Genomic DNA, 17,126 nt, shown 5'->3' on the forward strand with positions numbered 1-17,126 from the left:
GGTGGGGAGTGCAGGAGGGGCTCTGGGCAGGGGTGCAGGGAGGAGTGTGGGAGGGAGCTCAGGGCAAGGGGTTGGTGTGCAGGAGGGGTGCGGGGTACGGCAAGGCGCTCAGGGCAGGGGGTTGGTGTGCAGGAGGGATGTGGGGTACGGCAGGGAGCCAGGGCAGGGGGTTGGTGTGCAGCAGGGGTGTGGGGTACGGCAGGGGGCTCAGGGCAGGGGGTAGGGGTGCAGGAGAGTTGCGGCAGGGGGTTGGAATGCAGGAGGGGTGCGGCAGGGGGCTCAGGGCAGGGGGTTGGGGTGCAGGAGAGGTGCGGGTGTGGCAGGGCCTCAGGGCAGGGGGTTGGGTGCAGGGTGTGGCAGGGGGCTCAGGGCAGGGAGTTGGAGTGCGGGGTGCAGGAGGGATTTGGGGTGCGGGCTCCGGCCCAGCGCCGCTTATATGGAGCAGCTCAGGGGTGGCAGCAGCACACAGCGGGGCTAAGGCAGACTCATCCCTGTGGCCCCTGGGGGTGGGAGGGACAGAGGGCTCCGCACACTGCCCTTGCCTGTGGGTACGTCCTCCAAAGCTCTCATTGGCCGCGGTTTCCTGTTCCCGGCGAATGGGAGCTGTGAGGGGCAGTGCCTGCAGGCGAGGGCAGTGTGCGGAGCCCTCTGCCCCCCTGCCCTAGGGGCCTCAGGGACGTGGTGCCAGCCGCTTCTGGGAGTGGTGCGGGGCCCACGGCACCACAGGGGTGGCAATCCCACAGGCCGGATTCGGCCTGCGGGCCATAGTTTGCCCACCCCGGCTTAAGCCCTCAGAGCAATCTAGAATTGGGAGGATGTAAAGGTGGATTAAAGCCACTTTAGGCCATTGCTGCCTGGGCTATGAGTTCTATGCTATCTAGAGGCAAAAGTCAGACTCTTACCCCACCTCTGCTTCTGAGGACAAAATGTCAGCAACAGAATATTGCATTGCAAGATTTATGCAGGTTGAGTGCCAGTGAAATAATCTTATTTCCCCCTCCCCCCATTTACAGTGGTATTGTGGCCCTGTTGGTCCTAGGATATTAGAGAGACAAGGTGAGTGAGGTAATATCTTTTATTGACCATCTTCTGTTGGGGAAAGAGATAAGCTTTCAAGATATACAGAGCAGACCGGAGGAAAAGCTCTGTAGCTCAGAACTTGTCTCTTTCATCAATAGAAGTTGGTCCAATATAAGATATTACCTCATCCACCTTCCTTCTCTTTTTATTCCCTGCATAGACATGAGCAGTTGTATGCATCTCGTTTTTTTGTTTTCAAACATGCCTAAAACAACTAGTTAGCCGTCATTTATTAAATGTCCCAATCCAATTGTAAATAATATGTGAATGAAATTGTCAGAAACTAGAAAATTAATATTTAAGATTGGGCTATAGATTGGGTTAAAGCTCTTCGATACTGCACACATTACTGCCCATCTTCATGTAAGATTGTTGTCAGAAATCATTATGCTCCTTTATGAAACCAGGCAGGTGAAGGAATGGCGAACCATCCAAAACATAGACACATGGCAAATCTTGAATAGAAATTTAACAGCGTGGCCCACAGCGGATTTCTCTGGGGACTGATATTGCAAATGCAGGGAGTAGGGCATTGATTGGATTGAAACTGTGTTTTGTTTGGGTGTCTGTGAGAGAAACAGCAGAAAGACCAGAGAAGCTTGGAGAGAATGCAGCCACACAGAAGCATTTGTAGCATGGCTTAAGAAAAAGCTGAGAGAGGGATTTTGGGCTGAATGCTGGCTGAAAGAGACACGGAGGTGTGAGCAAAGAAAGTATCTCCTCTTGTTTGATTCCTCATGTGTTCAGTGAAACAGGACTTTTTATATTCTTTGTAAATAAACAGTATTGCATTAAAGATACGTGCCTCCATCATCAATTTCTCGTAACAGAAACAATCCACAAATTCCTGAACTTTGGCTAACTACGTGGGTCAAACAGGGGTAACAGTTAATAATCCATCTTCAACCCACATAATAATGGGAGGGGAGAAAAGCCCAGTTTGAGTTGAGGATGGCATTATCATTCTTCAGACTCTTTTATTTCCATTTGTTGTATTGCATCACAACCTTTAAACAAGTAATTTTCAAAACAATAGAATGTTAAACCTTCCTAAGGGTGGTAACTCACAGTGAGCAAATCCCATCATAACTCTTATTGCGCAGGGCAGTGCTAGAAATCAATAGAGATCACTTTTCTGTATAAGTGGTGACAAAGTCACAAAAAAATAAAAGGTAGAAGTCCGAAAGAAAAATATAAAAAGCTGGTGGAAGCAAACAAAGGCTGACAATGGCAAGAGTGAAGCTTAGAACTCCTCTGGGCTTTAAAATACAGAATAGAAGTGATAGTAAAATTAAGAAATAAAGGCAAAAGATCCCAAGAAATTACTTCTCTGTCATGCAAAATAGTGAGCACTTTTAGTGCCACAGAGAAGGACTCCACTTGTTGTTCACGTAAATAAGAACTGATGGTTGGTGCACTTCATATATTCTCTGGTGCGTGACTGCTTCCCCAAGGGCAAAAGGCTTAATGGAAGATATTTTAAAGTGCTTAAAAGGAAGACTCTTGTCTGAAAGTATGATACCTCAGGGCTTTAGTTCAAATACAGAATCTACCTTTCAGAGAACAATTACAGGTAGATAATTTACCCTCTACATGCCTGACTGACCATATTCTTCTGAATCTAGTCTGTTTACTTGGTTAAGCACATATATGTTTTTCTAAACATATACTATTCAGCCTTTATTTCAGTCTTTACTAAAAAAGTTAATTGTGACCAGATGCTTAACGCAATTACTATTAACAACAAGGGAGAAGGCTCTAGGAAAAGAACAGGTTAAAAAATACTTAGGTAAGTTAGATGTGTTCAGGTCAGCAGGGCCCGACAAAATTCACCCCAAGGTACTTACGGAAGTAGCTGAAGCAATCTTTGAGCAGTTAACAATTATCTTCGAGAACTCATGAAGGATGGGTGAGGTCCTGGAGGATTGGAGAAGGGCAAACATAGTACCTATTTTCAAAAAGGGGAAAAAGGAGGACCTGGAGAATTTAGACCAGTCAGCCTAACTTGGATACCCAGAAAGATACTCCGAACAAATTATTAAACAGTCAATTTGTTCAAACCTGGAGGATAATAAGGTGATAAGTAATAGCCAAGATTGGTTTGGCATGACATGTACATGACAAATCCATCTAGTTTCCATCTTTGACAAAGTAACTGGCCTTCTGGATGGGGAGAAGCAGTAGACTTGATATAGCTGGACTTTAGTGACTGATGCTTTTGACTCTGTTCTGCATGACATTCTAATAAGCAGCCTATGGAAATATGGCATAAATGAAATTAGGTAGGTGCAAAACTGGTTGAAAGACCATACTCAAAGAGTATTTATCAATGGTTCATGTCTCCTTTGGCCCCTCAGGGGTCAGTCCTGGTTCCAGTACCATTCAATATTTCATCATAACTTGAATGATGGAGAGAAGAGTATGCTTATACAATTTGTGAATGATGTCAAGCTGAGAGTGGTTGCAAGCCCTTTGGAGGACAGGATTAGAATTCAGGACGATCTTGGTAAAGTGGAGAATTGGTCTGAAATCAACAAGATGAAATTTAATAAAGACAAGTGCAAAGTACCACATTTAGGAAGGAAAAATCAAATGCACAAATATAGAATAGGGAATAACTGGCTAGACAGCAGTATTGCACAAAAAGATTTGGGGATTATAGTGAATCACAAATTGAATATGAGGCAAGAAGTTTGCTTCTGCTTCAAAAATAGCAGATGTTATTCTGATATGTATTAACAGAAATGTCATATGTAAGACAGGGAAGATAATAGTTCCACTTTATTTGGCACCGGTGAGGCCTCAGCTGGAGTACTGTGTCCAGTTTTGGGCACTGCACTTTAAGAAAGATATGAACAAATTGGAGAGAGTCAAGAGGAGAATAACAAAAAATATGAGGTTTGGAAAATATGTCTATGAGGAAAGGGTGAAAGCTTTAGGCATGTTCAGCTGAAGAAGAGAAGGCTGGGGTGGATGTGGGGGAAGGGCATGAAAACAGTATTCAAATATGTAAAAGGTGATCAATACAGAGGATGGAAATCAATTATTCTCCATGTCCACTGAGGGTAGGACAAGAAATAATTGGCTTGTTTTAACAAGGGAGGTTCAGGTTAGATATTAGGAAAAGCTTTCAAATTATACAGATAGTTAAGCTCTGGAACAGGTTACGTAAGGAGGTTGTGGAATCCCCATCATTGGAAGATTTTAGGAATAGGTTAGACAAACACCTCTCAGACCTAGGTATATTTAATCCTGCCTCAACACAAGGGGATGGACTAGGTGATCTCTAAATCCCTTCTAGCCCTACATTTCTCTGATTCTGTGAACCTGATAGAGCTATTTCAGTGTGTCCTCTAAATATGATTTTTAATACAATAGTGTAGATTGGCCCATTCTGTAGAACCACAGTAAGGAAGTACTTATTTGCACAATGCACAGTCGACTTGTGGAACTCGTTGCCAGGGGATGTTGTGAAGGCCAAAAGTATATCTGGGTTCAAAAAAGAATTCATGAAGGATAGGTCCATTAATAGCTATTAGCCAAGATGGTCAGGGAATGGAACTCCATGCTCTGTGTGTTCCTAAACCTCTCTGACTACCAGAAGCTGGGACTGGATGATGGGGATGGATCACTTGACAATTGCCCTGTTCTGTTCATTCCCTTTGAAGCATCTGGCAGTGGCCACTGTTGGAAGGCAGAATACTGGGCAGATGGACCATTGGTCTGACTTGATATGGCTATTCTTAGGTTCTGACACACTCAGGAGAGGATTTGTGTGCAAAACAGTGCAATGTTCACTTTAAAGAGTTTTTATGAAACTGTTCCCTCACAGTGGTAGAGATTTGCAGACACAGATTTTGGAGCAACATCCTCGCCAAAGTCCACACATCCTAAGGATCTTGAGGGAAGAGATCCCCTTCTTGTTGGAGACAGGAACTGTCCTTCAAGGATAACTATTGCTTCTCTGTCTGTCTTACCCCTGGGCAACATAGCCTTATTAGGAGCCATGCTGCCATTGATTGCATCCCACAGCAGCTATGCAGTAGCATCAGCGTATCCTGCTCCAACTCCACACCTTGTACTTTGTAGAGTCACGAGCAGAGAATCTTCTGAGACAAGGGAGGTGGAACTTCTTCCTCTCCCCACATATGGTCTCCTCTTTTTATAGGTTCTGGGGTGGAGCAACTGAGCCATCATGCATTGTCATTGTATAAAAATAGTTCTTGGATGACTCTGATTTGGTGGTAAAGCTATTTTTTCCAATTGTTTAACTAGTCATTAAATGTGGCTTTAGATATTTTTCTATTTTGCTTATTAAAATAATTCTAATAATGGACAGTGTTGCAATAGAAAAGACTAGGCATTATAAGAATTGCAGCTGGAAGATTTGATCATCTCTGTGGCTCATATAGTCTCTCTTCGTGTACTGTAACCTCCCATGAATATACAGTGACACTGCAGTGTTGATAGATAGGTAATCTATAGTAATTCTGCTGGATTGTTTAAACAATAACTTTAAAAATTATATTTTAGGAGTTTAGAGATTAAAAAAACCACTCCGGTCTTCTGAATCTTTAAATTACATTTTAAGATGAAAATCAGTTTTATAATTAAAATCTATATTAATGGTGGAAATATCTTTAATTTCACTCATATGCTTACTTGGTAACACTTCGTACTTGCCTGATGTGTCTAGAGAAGGTATCTAGTGGTTTAAAACAGTATTAATTATACACCTCTACCCCATATAACGCTGTCCTCGGGAGCCAAAAAATCTTACCGGGTTATAGGTGAAACCGCGTTATATCGAACGTGCTTTGATCTGCCGGAGTATGCAGCCCCCCCCCCCCCCGGAGTACTGCTTTACCGCGTTATAGCCGAATTCGTGTTATATTGGGTCGCATTATATCGGGGTAGAGGTGTATAAAAAAGAGTTATCTTATGGTACTAGACAGATAAATCACTGCCTACAGTTGAGAAGTCACACAAAGTCTGCCAGGTCTGAGGGACTAAAGGACATTGGTGATGATAAACAAAAGCAGCACTTGTGTTGACTCATATTTTGTTGTCTTGTTTTTCTTACCTATTTAGTTTGAAAGCAATTTGAGCAGAGAACGTATTGTTAGCTAAGTTTGTGAAGTGTCATTTGTATTTACAATGCTGTATAAGTGTTTTGTAAAAATAATATTAAATAAGGAAATATAATATATCTGGTAATTGTTCCTCTAGCCCAGGAGTTCTCAAACTGGGGGTCAGGACCCCTCAGGGGGTGGTGAGGTTATTATATGGGGGGTTGCGAGCTGTCAGCCTGTACCCCAAACCCCGCTTTGCCTCCAGCATTTATAATGGTGTTAAATATACAAAAAATGTTTTTTAATTTATGACGGGGATTGCACTCAGAGGTTGCTATGTGAAAGGGGTCACCAGTACACAAGTTTGAGAGTTTAACACGGCTCTAGCCTTTGTGTTACTTATTTTTATTTTTAAATTGTCCTCTGAAAATAAACAATTGTTATTAAGAAAAGCTTTCATATAGATTTTATTCAAATAATCTTAATTTATTATTTTGAATATTTGTATTTTAATTTGGGAAATTTGTCACTATTTTTTCATATTTTTCCATATACTGAAAAAAATCAAGTGGGTACATCATGCAGTGTTATAAATGTTTTAATTGTGCTAAAGGTCAAATTACAATACAAGATTTATACTTGTTAAAGAAAATAAAACCTGACCCTATTACCAACATTTAACACCTTCGGATTAATCCAGGATATCTTGAAAATGTGTGTGTTTGTTTTTGAAGTTATACATATGGGATTTATTCAATCTTATGATTTGGAGTACTTGGTTATTGATTACATTGTCACTGTGGATAATGTTTAGTGCTTCCAAATGGGACTGAGCTCTGGTGAGTGGTTGTGGTTGAAATTGCAGACGAAAGGGTTGTGGTAAGGATGCAAACAGTGGAAAAGTGTGTAAGAAGATCAGCTGTTGTGTATATTTCCTCCTGGCTTTGGACTCTGCCTAAGGCAGTATCTCAGGAACTCTTGCTAATGGTTTGGAGCTGAGGTATTTGAAACCACAAATGTATGTATTGATACTGTTTTGATGCTTCATGCTTAAGAATACAGTGACAAATTGGTTAAATTACCTCTAAAAGAAGCAGGGTTTGTCAAGTTTAAACAGTCTTATTTCATTTAAATTAGTCTGTCCACTGGTTTAGTGGTCACAGAATTGGTGGATATAAAACCAAATAGGAAACAAAAATGAAATGCTAAATTGTATAGATACTTGCTATATTATAGTCCCCCCACATTCAAGTTAAATATTGATGTTTCCATGTATTTTATATCTCTGTTTTATTTTATTATTTAGCATTCTCTAGCCCAACAGAAGAGTAGCCCTCTAACCCTTTGTAGAACATGACATACTCCCCAGTCCATAATGAATGGGTGCTGCTTTCCTGTGAAATTTGGAGATGGTCCCAGTCACATTGCCATGAACTCTGACTGACTAAGATTTACCCCTAATTTCCATCCACCAGACTTTGTGCCTCTGGCACAGGAACATGTTTGAAAGTTAGCTTGTCCCAAACAGTTTGCTGTGTTCCAAGTTGCTCCTAAAGTGACATTTTTGCAGATGTGAGTACATGAAGTGAATATGTATTTTCTGATTCAGCCTGTCTCAACCTTCTTAATGATAATAATAATAATTAATAGTAGTAATTTCATCCAATGATCTTAAAGTATTTTCACCTATCTCCTGAAGTAGGTCAGTATTATTGTCCCCACTTTACATATGAGTAAATCTGGGCACAGGCAGGTAAGGTTACACAGTGAGTCAGTGGCAGAACTGGAAATGAAATCTGGAGTCCTATTCATCAGTCCTATGTATTACCCACCAGATCATCCTTCAGCACAAATATTTGTACTTGAAATATTTTCTTTCTTCCCTTTTGCTCTCTTATTCCCAATCTCACTCTGCCCTTCCTTATTTAATATTTTGAAAACAAAGAAAATAAATTGCATACAAATATATTGGCGCTAAGAGCAATTAGGCTAGTGGTCAAAGTTTTCCTGAACTCAGTGAATGGGTAATTTGTATTGACTCTCAGATACAGATGACAGCCAAGTATTATCTAAACAAACACTGTAGCTTATGCTCTAATAAATTTGTTAGTCTCTAAGGTGCCACAAGTACTCCTGTTCTTTTTGTGTTCTTCTGTTGTCCATCATCAGGATGGGTTCATTTATTTTCCATTTCTTCATACCAGCTACAAGTTTAGGGTTCTTCCATCTTAGTTTTTAGGGCCCATTACATGTATTTCGATTAGTTTGACAACCCAAAAACCACTGGGTCTTGAATTGATTTCTTACAAGAGTTGAACCTCTAGAAGAATGTTTATTAACACTCCATCTTCTAAAAGAAACAATCTGGACGTTCTATGGCTGATCCTCCTTACACTATTCAGAAAGACAAAGTGGTTCTGAAACATCACCCCAAAGCCTAGTAAGATGGTCGTAGATTTTCATATTAGCAAATATATAACTCTCGTGCTGTGTTATTCACAAGTCTCATCATCTACCAATGAAATGAGGTTTCATAGGTTAGATATTTAAAAAGTTTTTAATACTGTTTGGAAAAAGCTCAGCCTTATTTGTAAATTTTCCTTTTTTTTCTTCCTTGTGGAGAAATCCAAATTTCAATTCAGAGGCTTTCCAAATGGATTCTGGTTTCTATCTAGGCCTTTTTATGATCAGGCTGGAGTCTCAATACCAGATAGATTGAGGGCATTCTATGAGACCTGTGGCTACACTGGCTGCCTCTGTTAGAAATATATCTATTCTTGAGATATGTTAGGCTGCCATGTGGAGTTCACACCTGCATGAAGTATTATTCTCTTGACTCTGAATATAGATCACTTGCTCTGTTCAGTAGGGCAACACTTCAGTCTGTTTCTAAGTAAGCACTCCCTGGCCTCCTGTGATTGTGATTTTGCTGATTAGTCTCCTAAACCGGTCTGCTGAGATAATTCATTAAAGCGAAATGAAGGTTGCCTAGCAATACTTGGAATTCTCAGAATATATAGGGCCAAATTCTATTCTGTTACCCCAGTGTAAACCAAGAATGACTCAGTTGAAGTCAGCGAAGCTGAATAGATGGAAAATCAGTGTGAGATTGGGTGGAGTCCCATTGCCTCTGCTGAGACACATTCATCATCTTTCCTCCACTCCTCTTTGCAGTCCCTTAATGGATGCTTTGATGAGGAAAGAAACTGAGAACAGTTATGGGATCTTGAACATTTGGATCCTAGATTGTCACAAATGCTCCCAGAAGCTTTAACTACTAACAGTTCAGTGGCTTATGTGCATGGTGCAAGACTGCTACAGTGGGGATTTGCAGAGGCAACATCTTTTGGAGAACTCCAGTTATTGATGTATTATATTATTTTTCTCCCCCATCACACAGTTTTTGCCTCTTCTTTAAGGCCTCATGTTACTGTGATTTTTCATTGACTGAGAATGGTTCAATGGCACTCCATTAGATAGAGTAAAAGGATTCTCACCCCTCCCCCCCTCAATCCTCCACTAAGATTAAGCACACTGCTTTGGCGACTGTCCCTGACTAGGAAGCAAGAATCCAAACCAAACCGTCTGAGTTCTTCTAAGCATTTATAATTCAGCTGTCAAAAAAGTATCTCTGCACTGAAACTTGTTGTGCAAACTCTCAGCCTCAGGGCAATTTTTAAGCCAAATGACTAAAACAAATATCTGATTGTCCTTTTCAAAATTAAATAGAAAGACAGACGAGAAAAATACTAGGTTTGCTTGTTTTTTATGCACGAATAACTGAAAATGGCATCTAATCTGACACATATTTAATCCAAAATGTACAACATAATTACTCTGCGGAACTATCAACTGGTAGAAAAAACTCAATACCCATTTCCCGACCTGAGAATGAACTGAACATTTGTATGTTAACAAAGTTCTTTTTCTCTGGTATGTTCTGCTGGTGGGAATGCCGGGGAAATTGTTCCATCTTGTGGTCTCCTTTGCCCCCCCCCCCCCCCCCCTTCCCTGCATTTTAGTGTAGGGGAGTGAAACTGAGAAGATTTGATTTCCAAGTTGACTACATTATATCTGAGCAAACTAGACTCCTGTTTTTTCGAAAGGTATATGCAATAGGAACCAAATCATTGTAGATTTTTTTTTTTTTTATATACAAGGGGCCGGAAAACTGATTGAGTTTCCTTCCGCTCATGGAGTTTCTTCTTTATTATTCTATGGGAAATCCCTGTGTTTCTGCACAGCTTCTGGACCCTCATGACTCATGTACGAGCAGGAGCTGTACTTCTATGGTATCTCCTACTGTTGCTGACCCTCTCCTGCCCTGACACCTCCCATCCCATCCCTTCAGTGTATGTGTGTTGCACTCTGTGATGGGTTAATCCATATATGTTATTTCTGGCTTGGGTAAGAGGCATTAAATTACATCACCAGTCCCTGCTTAATTTAGGGGGCATGATAGATTGGACAGCAGCCATCCCCTGGGCTGTCTATCCACACCTAAGAAGCCAGGTCCCTGCAGAGGTCCTAGGGATGTGTTTCCATGGAATCAGACAGAAAAAGAGAACACGTGTCAATTTACTGTAGATATTTTGTAAAAATAATGAGGTCTTACTAATATTAGACATCCTTCCAGTGCTCTGCCACTAAGCCGTTGCTATGAAGTGAGGAGAGGCCATTTTTGTATGTGTGAATTATAGGGTGTGAGGTTCTAATGTCTAGAGACCTGTCCAATATTTATTCAAGGGCTGCCCTCTTTAATTGCCCACTGTTGAAATTAACATCGCTTTTTCAACTAACTAGAGAAACACTTCAATTAAATATATATTGTTTTCATTCCAGTTCAAAAATTCCACCATACTGATACTAAGCTTGAAGGATGTTGAGGTCTTTTCATTATTTAAAAAAACCTTTAAGATACAGGAAGCTGTGTGAGATCACAGGACCACACATATACTGTTTTGCAAATGCATTATGGTAAAGCTTCTCCAAGGTGTTTAGGAAAGGTGGGGACATCCATGGAAAAGATTACCATGAGCCCAAAATGTAGGAACAAGAAGCATGGATTAAAATATATATAAATTTTTTTTAAATGTGGTGTTATTTGAAATTAAGCTAATGATTCAGGGCTGGAGGAAGGAAATACACCAAGGTAGAAAATGAAAGCATGAAGAAGTCATTAGAATGATGCAAGGGGGAATTTTAATATTGTAGAAATTCTTCTGTTTCACATTTTCCTGTTGACATTGGTTTTAAGACCATCCCCTCAACCTGTTTTCTTAGCTTGTACTGGCCTTTAAAAATCAGTATGAGTTACACTTGACCTTGACAAATAATGGCATTTAAAATTGCCTTGACTCTAGTGCAGCAGCAGTCTACCCCATAAAGGTTCCTTTTTGTCAGCACCTTCTCAAGTGGTACAAGTTTCCACTGCTTCAGCACCATAGGGTATATCTGCTACACTCAGTACTGTAGGTGAATTAGAGAGCCAAGACCCTAGGGCCCTGTGCAGTAGTATTGTGTATCAGGAGGACAAAGGGATGGCGCCAACCGTCCTGCTGTATGCGCCAGTAACTAGAATTAATTACAAACCAATCGAATCCGTTGCAGCCAATTGGTAAACTAATTGGTAATTTTAGCTGTACATCTATATGTAGTTATCTGGATGCCTGTAACGGCGCTTTCAGAGCCACTTTTGTTCTGCTTCATCCTGCTTGACAAAATGGCCTTCATAGCTTTAGGGAGAAAGATGTGCATCAGTGAATATGGGGCCGCTCCAGCTGCTTGTCTTGTTTGTATTCCCTTGTTCGTAAAACATGACTCAGATTACAGCTGCATGGTACTGCTCTGATCATTTCTGATAAAGTGTAGCTAAACATTCCTTAAAAGAGGTTGTTTAAGCCATTTATTGTATTTTCTTTGTGCCATCTAGCTTCAGAAATATAACTCATATTTGGATTAATTCAGTTTTTAATAGGGAAAATCTCAGTAGCAGACATTTTAAAATAAATTATACCGAATTAATCTTGCTTTCTATGCTCTTACTGTTGTTAATGTTCAGCACAAGATAATATGACTGACTTAAACTGAATTAGAAACCTAGTTTTTTATTAGTGAAATTGGAAGAAGAGGGCTGGCTAAAACACGTAATTTGTTCATTTCTTGTAGCAGACTTTTCTTACCAGTTACTTTGCAATGCCAATTGCCTTTTAAGAAAAATAAATAAAATGTTTTGTTTTTGTGACACTTCAAAATAAAGGTAATATAATGTTAATATAAAAGTTGTTTGATTTTTTTATATATATTTCTAAATATTTACTACAAATGCACTTTTAGACTATGTCCAACAGATGTATTTGTAGTTATCTTTCATCTTTCTATGTATATGTATATATAAAGTCTCAGTATTAAAGTTTTTTTTATTAGTATTTGTCAGAGAGTTCTTTCTTCCCTTCATTTTGGATGAAAATTACCCCCGTGTGTAGGTCCACTCCATGGACTATACACCACTTATGTCTCAGTTAAGTCCTATTTTGAGTGTTTAAGTGGGAGATAAATGGTCCATAGGCCTTGTGCTGGTCTGATTTAGATTATATGTATAGCTGTCAGTTTAAAAAAAATGAAACAAGTAAGAGCTCATACTTAGGTAAATCTCCCACTGAAATTAGTGGGAGAATTACCTGAGTGAAGACTGCAGAATCAGGCTGTAATAGGGGAAATGGCCTTTTCAATTTTAATTGTTATCTTCTGTGTTTAAGGGCAACCTTGACATAGTTAACACACTTCCAAAGCTTGAATGAATTGGAAACCAGTATGTATGATGAATCATTTTCAAAGTAAAGCTTAATAGTATTTTTTGCTACTAGAAGGAAGTAAAGACTTTTAATTCTATTTTGATCAATGTACATGATTATTGTGCCGCTAATTTTCTTCTTTAGATGTGAGAAATTATATTAGAGTCACATTAAAGGTCTGCAGTTGTCAAATGGCATTCTTTGTTACTCGTCAGCGTATACATGACTAGGTTCTATCAAATTAATAAGATCTTGCAAGACTCTGTTCATTATCAATTGAATTCCAACATACTGTGAAAGTCTGGCTTCAAGCCATGAAAGACAGTCATGGATGCAGCTTTCACTTTGTCTGACTGAAATAGCTGATTTTGAATCACTTAAGAAATGTAGGTAAATTCTTGAACAATTAGATTTCATTCAACAGTATCTTTCCAAAAAGATAATAGAATCACTTATCCATAAAAACAGGATGTGTAATCTGATCATTGGTTGTTATAAGGGCTAAATATGTAATTATTCCAAAGCCATGAATGTGGGATTCTGTGGTTTACAATTCTTAAAGTGCAGTTATTGTGAGAAAAGTGAATGTAAACTTTACATCCCAGAGGTTCTGTGCTTAGTAGTGCTCTCAGTAACTTCAAATCAAATATATTCTGTTTACAAGTCAATTGCCAATGCCATAATCTCTCCCTTTATACTTTCTGCCTCTTAAACCATCACCAGTAATATTCTGTAATTATAGTATAATTTATAATTTTGTTGATGCTGAGGTTGAGTAGAATCTTATGTGGCAATATCACATATACATTCCATAATCTCTAGACAGACTAGTATTGCTACACACCAACAGGATGTTCTGTGTGCCACAATTTAGGAATTCTGTGGAAGAGGGGTTCTCTCCTGTGTGCTACAGAGCTAGGTAGGGTGCTTTTTGCCTTCCCCAACTGCTGATATCCTAGGATTCATTAGAGTGGACTCTCTCCTGCTGACTTTACAAAATGTGCAGCCGCCCTCCTAATCACTTTGCATATTACACAGCCAAGTGAATCATTAATGTTTGTGCAATTTCCTATGCAGTTCATAAGTTTATCAAAACTCTATGCAAAATGTACTGCACATATCCAGCATGTGAATTTTAAAAGATCATAACTTGTCAAATCAAAATCAAATTTCACTGGAGCATTCAGGGACACTTGTGCTTAATGAGAGCTTTAATTTACATGCCAGATTTCAGCTTTCTGTCCTTAGCCATTTTGTTTGCAGAGATGTTCAAAAAAGATCACAAGAATTATTATAATAGGAAAAGTATTTTAAACTCTCTTTAAAGTCTGAACTGTTTTTGCTCAAGCCATTCAAAAGCTCCACTTTCAAGCAGGGACTGAGACTGGTAAATTTCAGCTTCAAAAGTTTGTTTCAGAAAGTTATTGGCCACTTGAAGTGGTGTCAGAATGGAAAATATTATGCAACCTTTACTAAAGCAGATTTTGCCACTTTAGCTATAATAGAGTGAAATGTGTACTGTCTGGTCAGGTTTTTTGCTGAGTTTTCTATTTCTTCCAATATTGTCTCTTTCTTTGCCTTCCCCACCCCCATAAATACAAATACCTGATGTAAGTTGTTGTTTTTCAGGAGGTTCTAATGATGCTAGATAACTATGTAAGAGATTTCAAGGCATTGATTGACTGGATACAGCTACAGGAAAAGCTAGAGAAGGCTGATGCTCAAAGCAGGTAATCAGATTTTTTTCTTTTCTTTTAATCTATTTCCTAATAGTCTCTCAGGCTACGTCTTCACTACCCGCCGATCCGGCGGGTAGCAATCGGTTTATCGGGGATCGACTTACCGCGTCTCGTGAGGACGCGGTAAAATCGATCCCTGATGGCTCTACCGTCGACTCCGGAACTCCACCTCGACAAGAGGCGGTAGCGGAGTCGGCGGCAGCGCGGCAGCGGTCGACTTTCCGGCGTCCTCACCGCCAGGTAAGCCGACCTAAAATACGCAACTTCAGCTACGGTATTCACGTAGCTGAAGTTGCGTATCTTAGGTCGGAAGTCCGCTGTAGTGTAGACCTAGCCTTAGGCTGAAATTCACCCTAGTGCAGAGGTCCAGCACAAGGGCCCATGAGCCACTTAAGTCCCTTTAAGCAATATTGCCAGCTCCAATCATTAAAAAATCATGAACAAAGCCATATGAAATCATGGTATTTAAAAAAAATGTACACCGCTACCTCGCTATAACGCGACCCGATATAACACGAATTTGGACATAATATGGTAAAGCAGTGCTCCGGGGGGGGTTCCCTGGGTATGCTTGTTCGGCCCACACAGAAGCCTGTGCTGCCATGTCTTTATTACTGTTTTTAGCCATGCTAGCTAGATTAAAGCTGGAGTGGGTATGCCAGTCTGTACTGCTATCACATCTCCTATTGCAGTGTAGACATACCCTTGGACTCCTAGGTCATTTGTGTGACTGAAAATTTTATCTACTATAAACGAAAAAAGATCAGCCTAACTGTTTATTCGGATTCCTGTTTTCCCAAGGAAAGCTAAATCATGCTTTCTATAAACAATTTCATAATACCCTGTTCTTCTCAGCAGCATCTGTGTAGGTGTCCCCACCTTGCAAATTCTCTTAAGTAATTATCTGAGAAGAAAAAGCTTAGAATTTAGGCTCCAATAACATCAACAATAATAATACCTAGCTCTAACATAGCAGTTTTCATCAGTAGATCTCAAAGTGCTTTGCAAAGGACGTAAGCATCACTACCCCCATTTTACAGATGGGGAAACTGAGGCACAGAAAGGTGAAGTAACTCTCCAAAGGTCATCCAGCAGGCCAGTTGTAGAGTTGGCAATAGAATTCAGGTCTCATGAATTCCAATTCTGTGCTCTATCCACTAGGCAACATTGCCTCCCTTTAGTGACAGGCAAACAATTATTTTAAAAGTGGTTTAGAGTATTGCATTCAGATCAAGCACATGCTTTCCCTTGCCCTATTGATTCCTCACTTGGTTCCATTTTTGAATTAATCAGTAGTTGACATATTCTATATTACAACCACTGGCTGTGCCCACATTAGGCTAGTTCAGATAAAATTTCCCACTGTTGCTACATCACCAACATCCAAAACATGATTTTGTTTTACTTCAAGTTGAAATAGGAATATTCATTGAAAAATGTTGTAATGACTGCTTAGGATTTATTCTTAATTTATTCTCTCCTGAATTTTTAGACCTACTTCATTGGCCTGGGAAGTAAAGAAGATGTCTCCAGGACGCCATGTAATACCAAGTCCATCAACAGATAGAATCAGCGTAACATCAAATGCTCGAAGAAGTTTAAATTTTGGGTATGAAAACAAATAATAAAGGCACTAAAGGAAAGCTAACTCATTTATTAAAAGGGTTCAGGGTTAACTCGTACATAATTTTCCTTTTGCAGCTAATGTATTGTTTTGGGTGCTATTTACTAAGCCATATTTGAACCCAAATATTGATGTATGTGAACACGAGAGAGAAAAATACCCAACACATTGTGTAAACAAAACAAAGCAAAAAACTATTACTAGAAGACCTAATTTTTTGCTTATATTTAATCAGACATTTTATTCCTCAGCATTTCAATGACCTGATGATAAAAACTAATCAATCTATTTCATGTTAACTGTTTAATAAGATTAGCAGCCATTTCCTTCTACAAAACAAAGGTCAAAATATATGTAATTGACATTTTAAAATAGCCTGTGTATGCACCTGTGTATGGCAAGCTGAGTGTGCAGGAAGTTAATGTTGATCACTAACAATTAATGTAACATGAAATTGATTTTGATGAGCAGCAAAATTTATATTAGTCTGAAAGACAGAAAATATTTATTATAAAAATACTAAACCTCTTATTCAATTAAGTGCCAGTATGTGGAGCAAGCACACAAAAATTACACTTAACTCTATTTCAGGGGAGCATTATCTTCACTAAAGCCCAAATATTGGAAAGCACTTAAGCACATGCAGTAAGTCCATTCCTATACAGGACATGCTTTAACTCCAGCCCATTGAGACTTACTGTCAGGGCCGGCTCCAGGCACCAGCTGAGCAAGCTGGTGCTTGAGGCGGCAGATTGTTTGAGGTGGCATTCTGCCCAATCCTAGGGCGGCACGGCTGCTTTTTTTTTTTTTTTTTTTT

The 17,126-nt window shown here is 39.6% G+C and overlaps 1 protein-coding gene across 5 annotated transcripts in view; it reads left to right on the plus strand.

Moving 5' to 3' along the window:
• SCAPER (S-phase cyclin A associated protein in the ER) overlaps positions 1–17,126 on the plus strand; it is a 356,482-nt gene that overhangs the window by 61,794 nt on the left and 277,562 nt on the right. For all 5 annotated transcript variants that reach the window (XM_024205417.2, XM_024205418.2, XM_024205421.2 and 2 more), the window contains exons 6-7: positions 14,576–14,676; positions 16,178–16,294. In XM_024205417.2, coding sequence (XP_024061185.2) covers positions 14,576–14,676; positions 16,178–16,294 — 218 coding nt within the window. The remainder of the gene's footprint in view (positions 1–14,575; positions 14,677–16,177; positions 16,295–17,126) is intronic.

Source organism: Terrapene carolina, unplaced genomic scaffold, assembly GCF_002925995.2.
Source record: "Terrapene carolina triunguis isolate 2854851 unplaced genomic scaffold, T_m_triunguis-2.0 Scaffold67, whole genome shotgun sequence".
NCBI classification, from domain to species: Eukaryota; Metazoa; Chordata; order Testudines; family Emydidae; genus Terrapene; species Terrapene triunguis.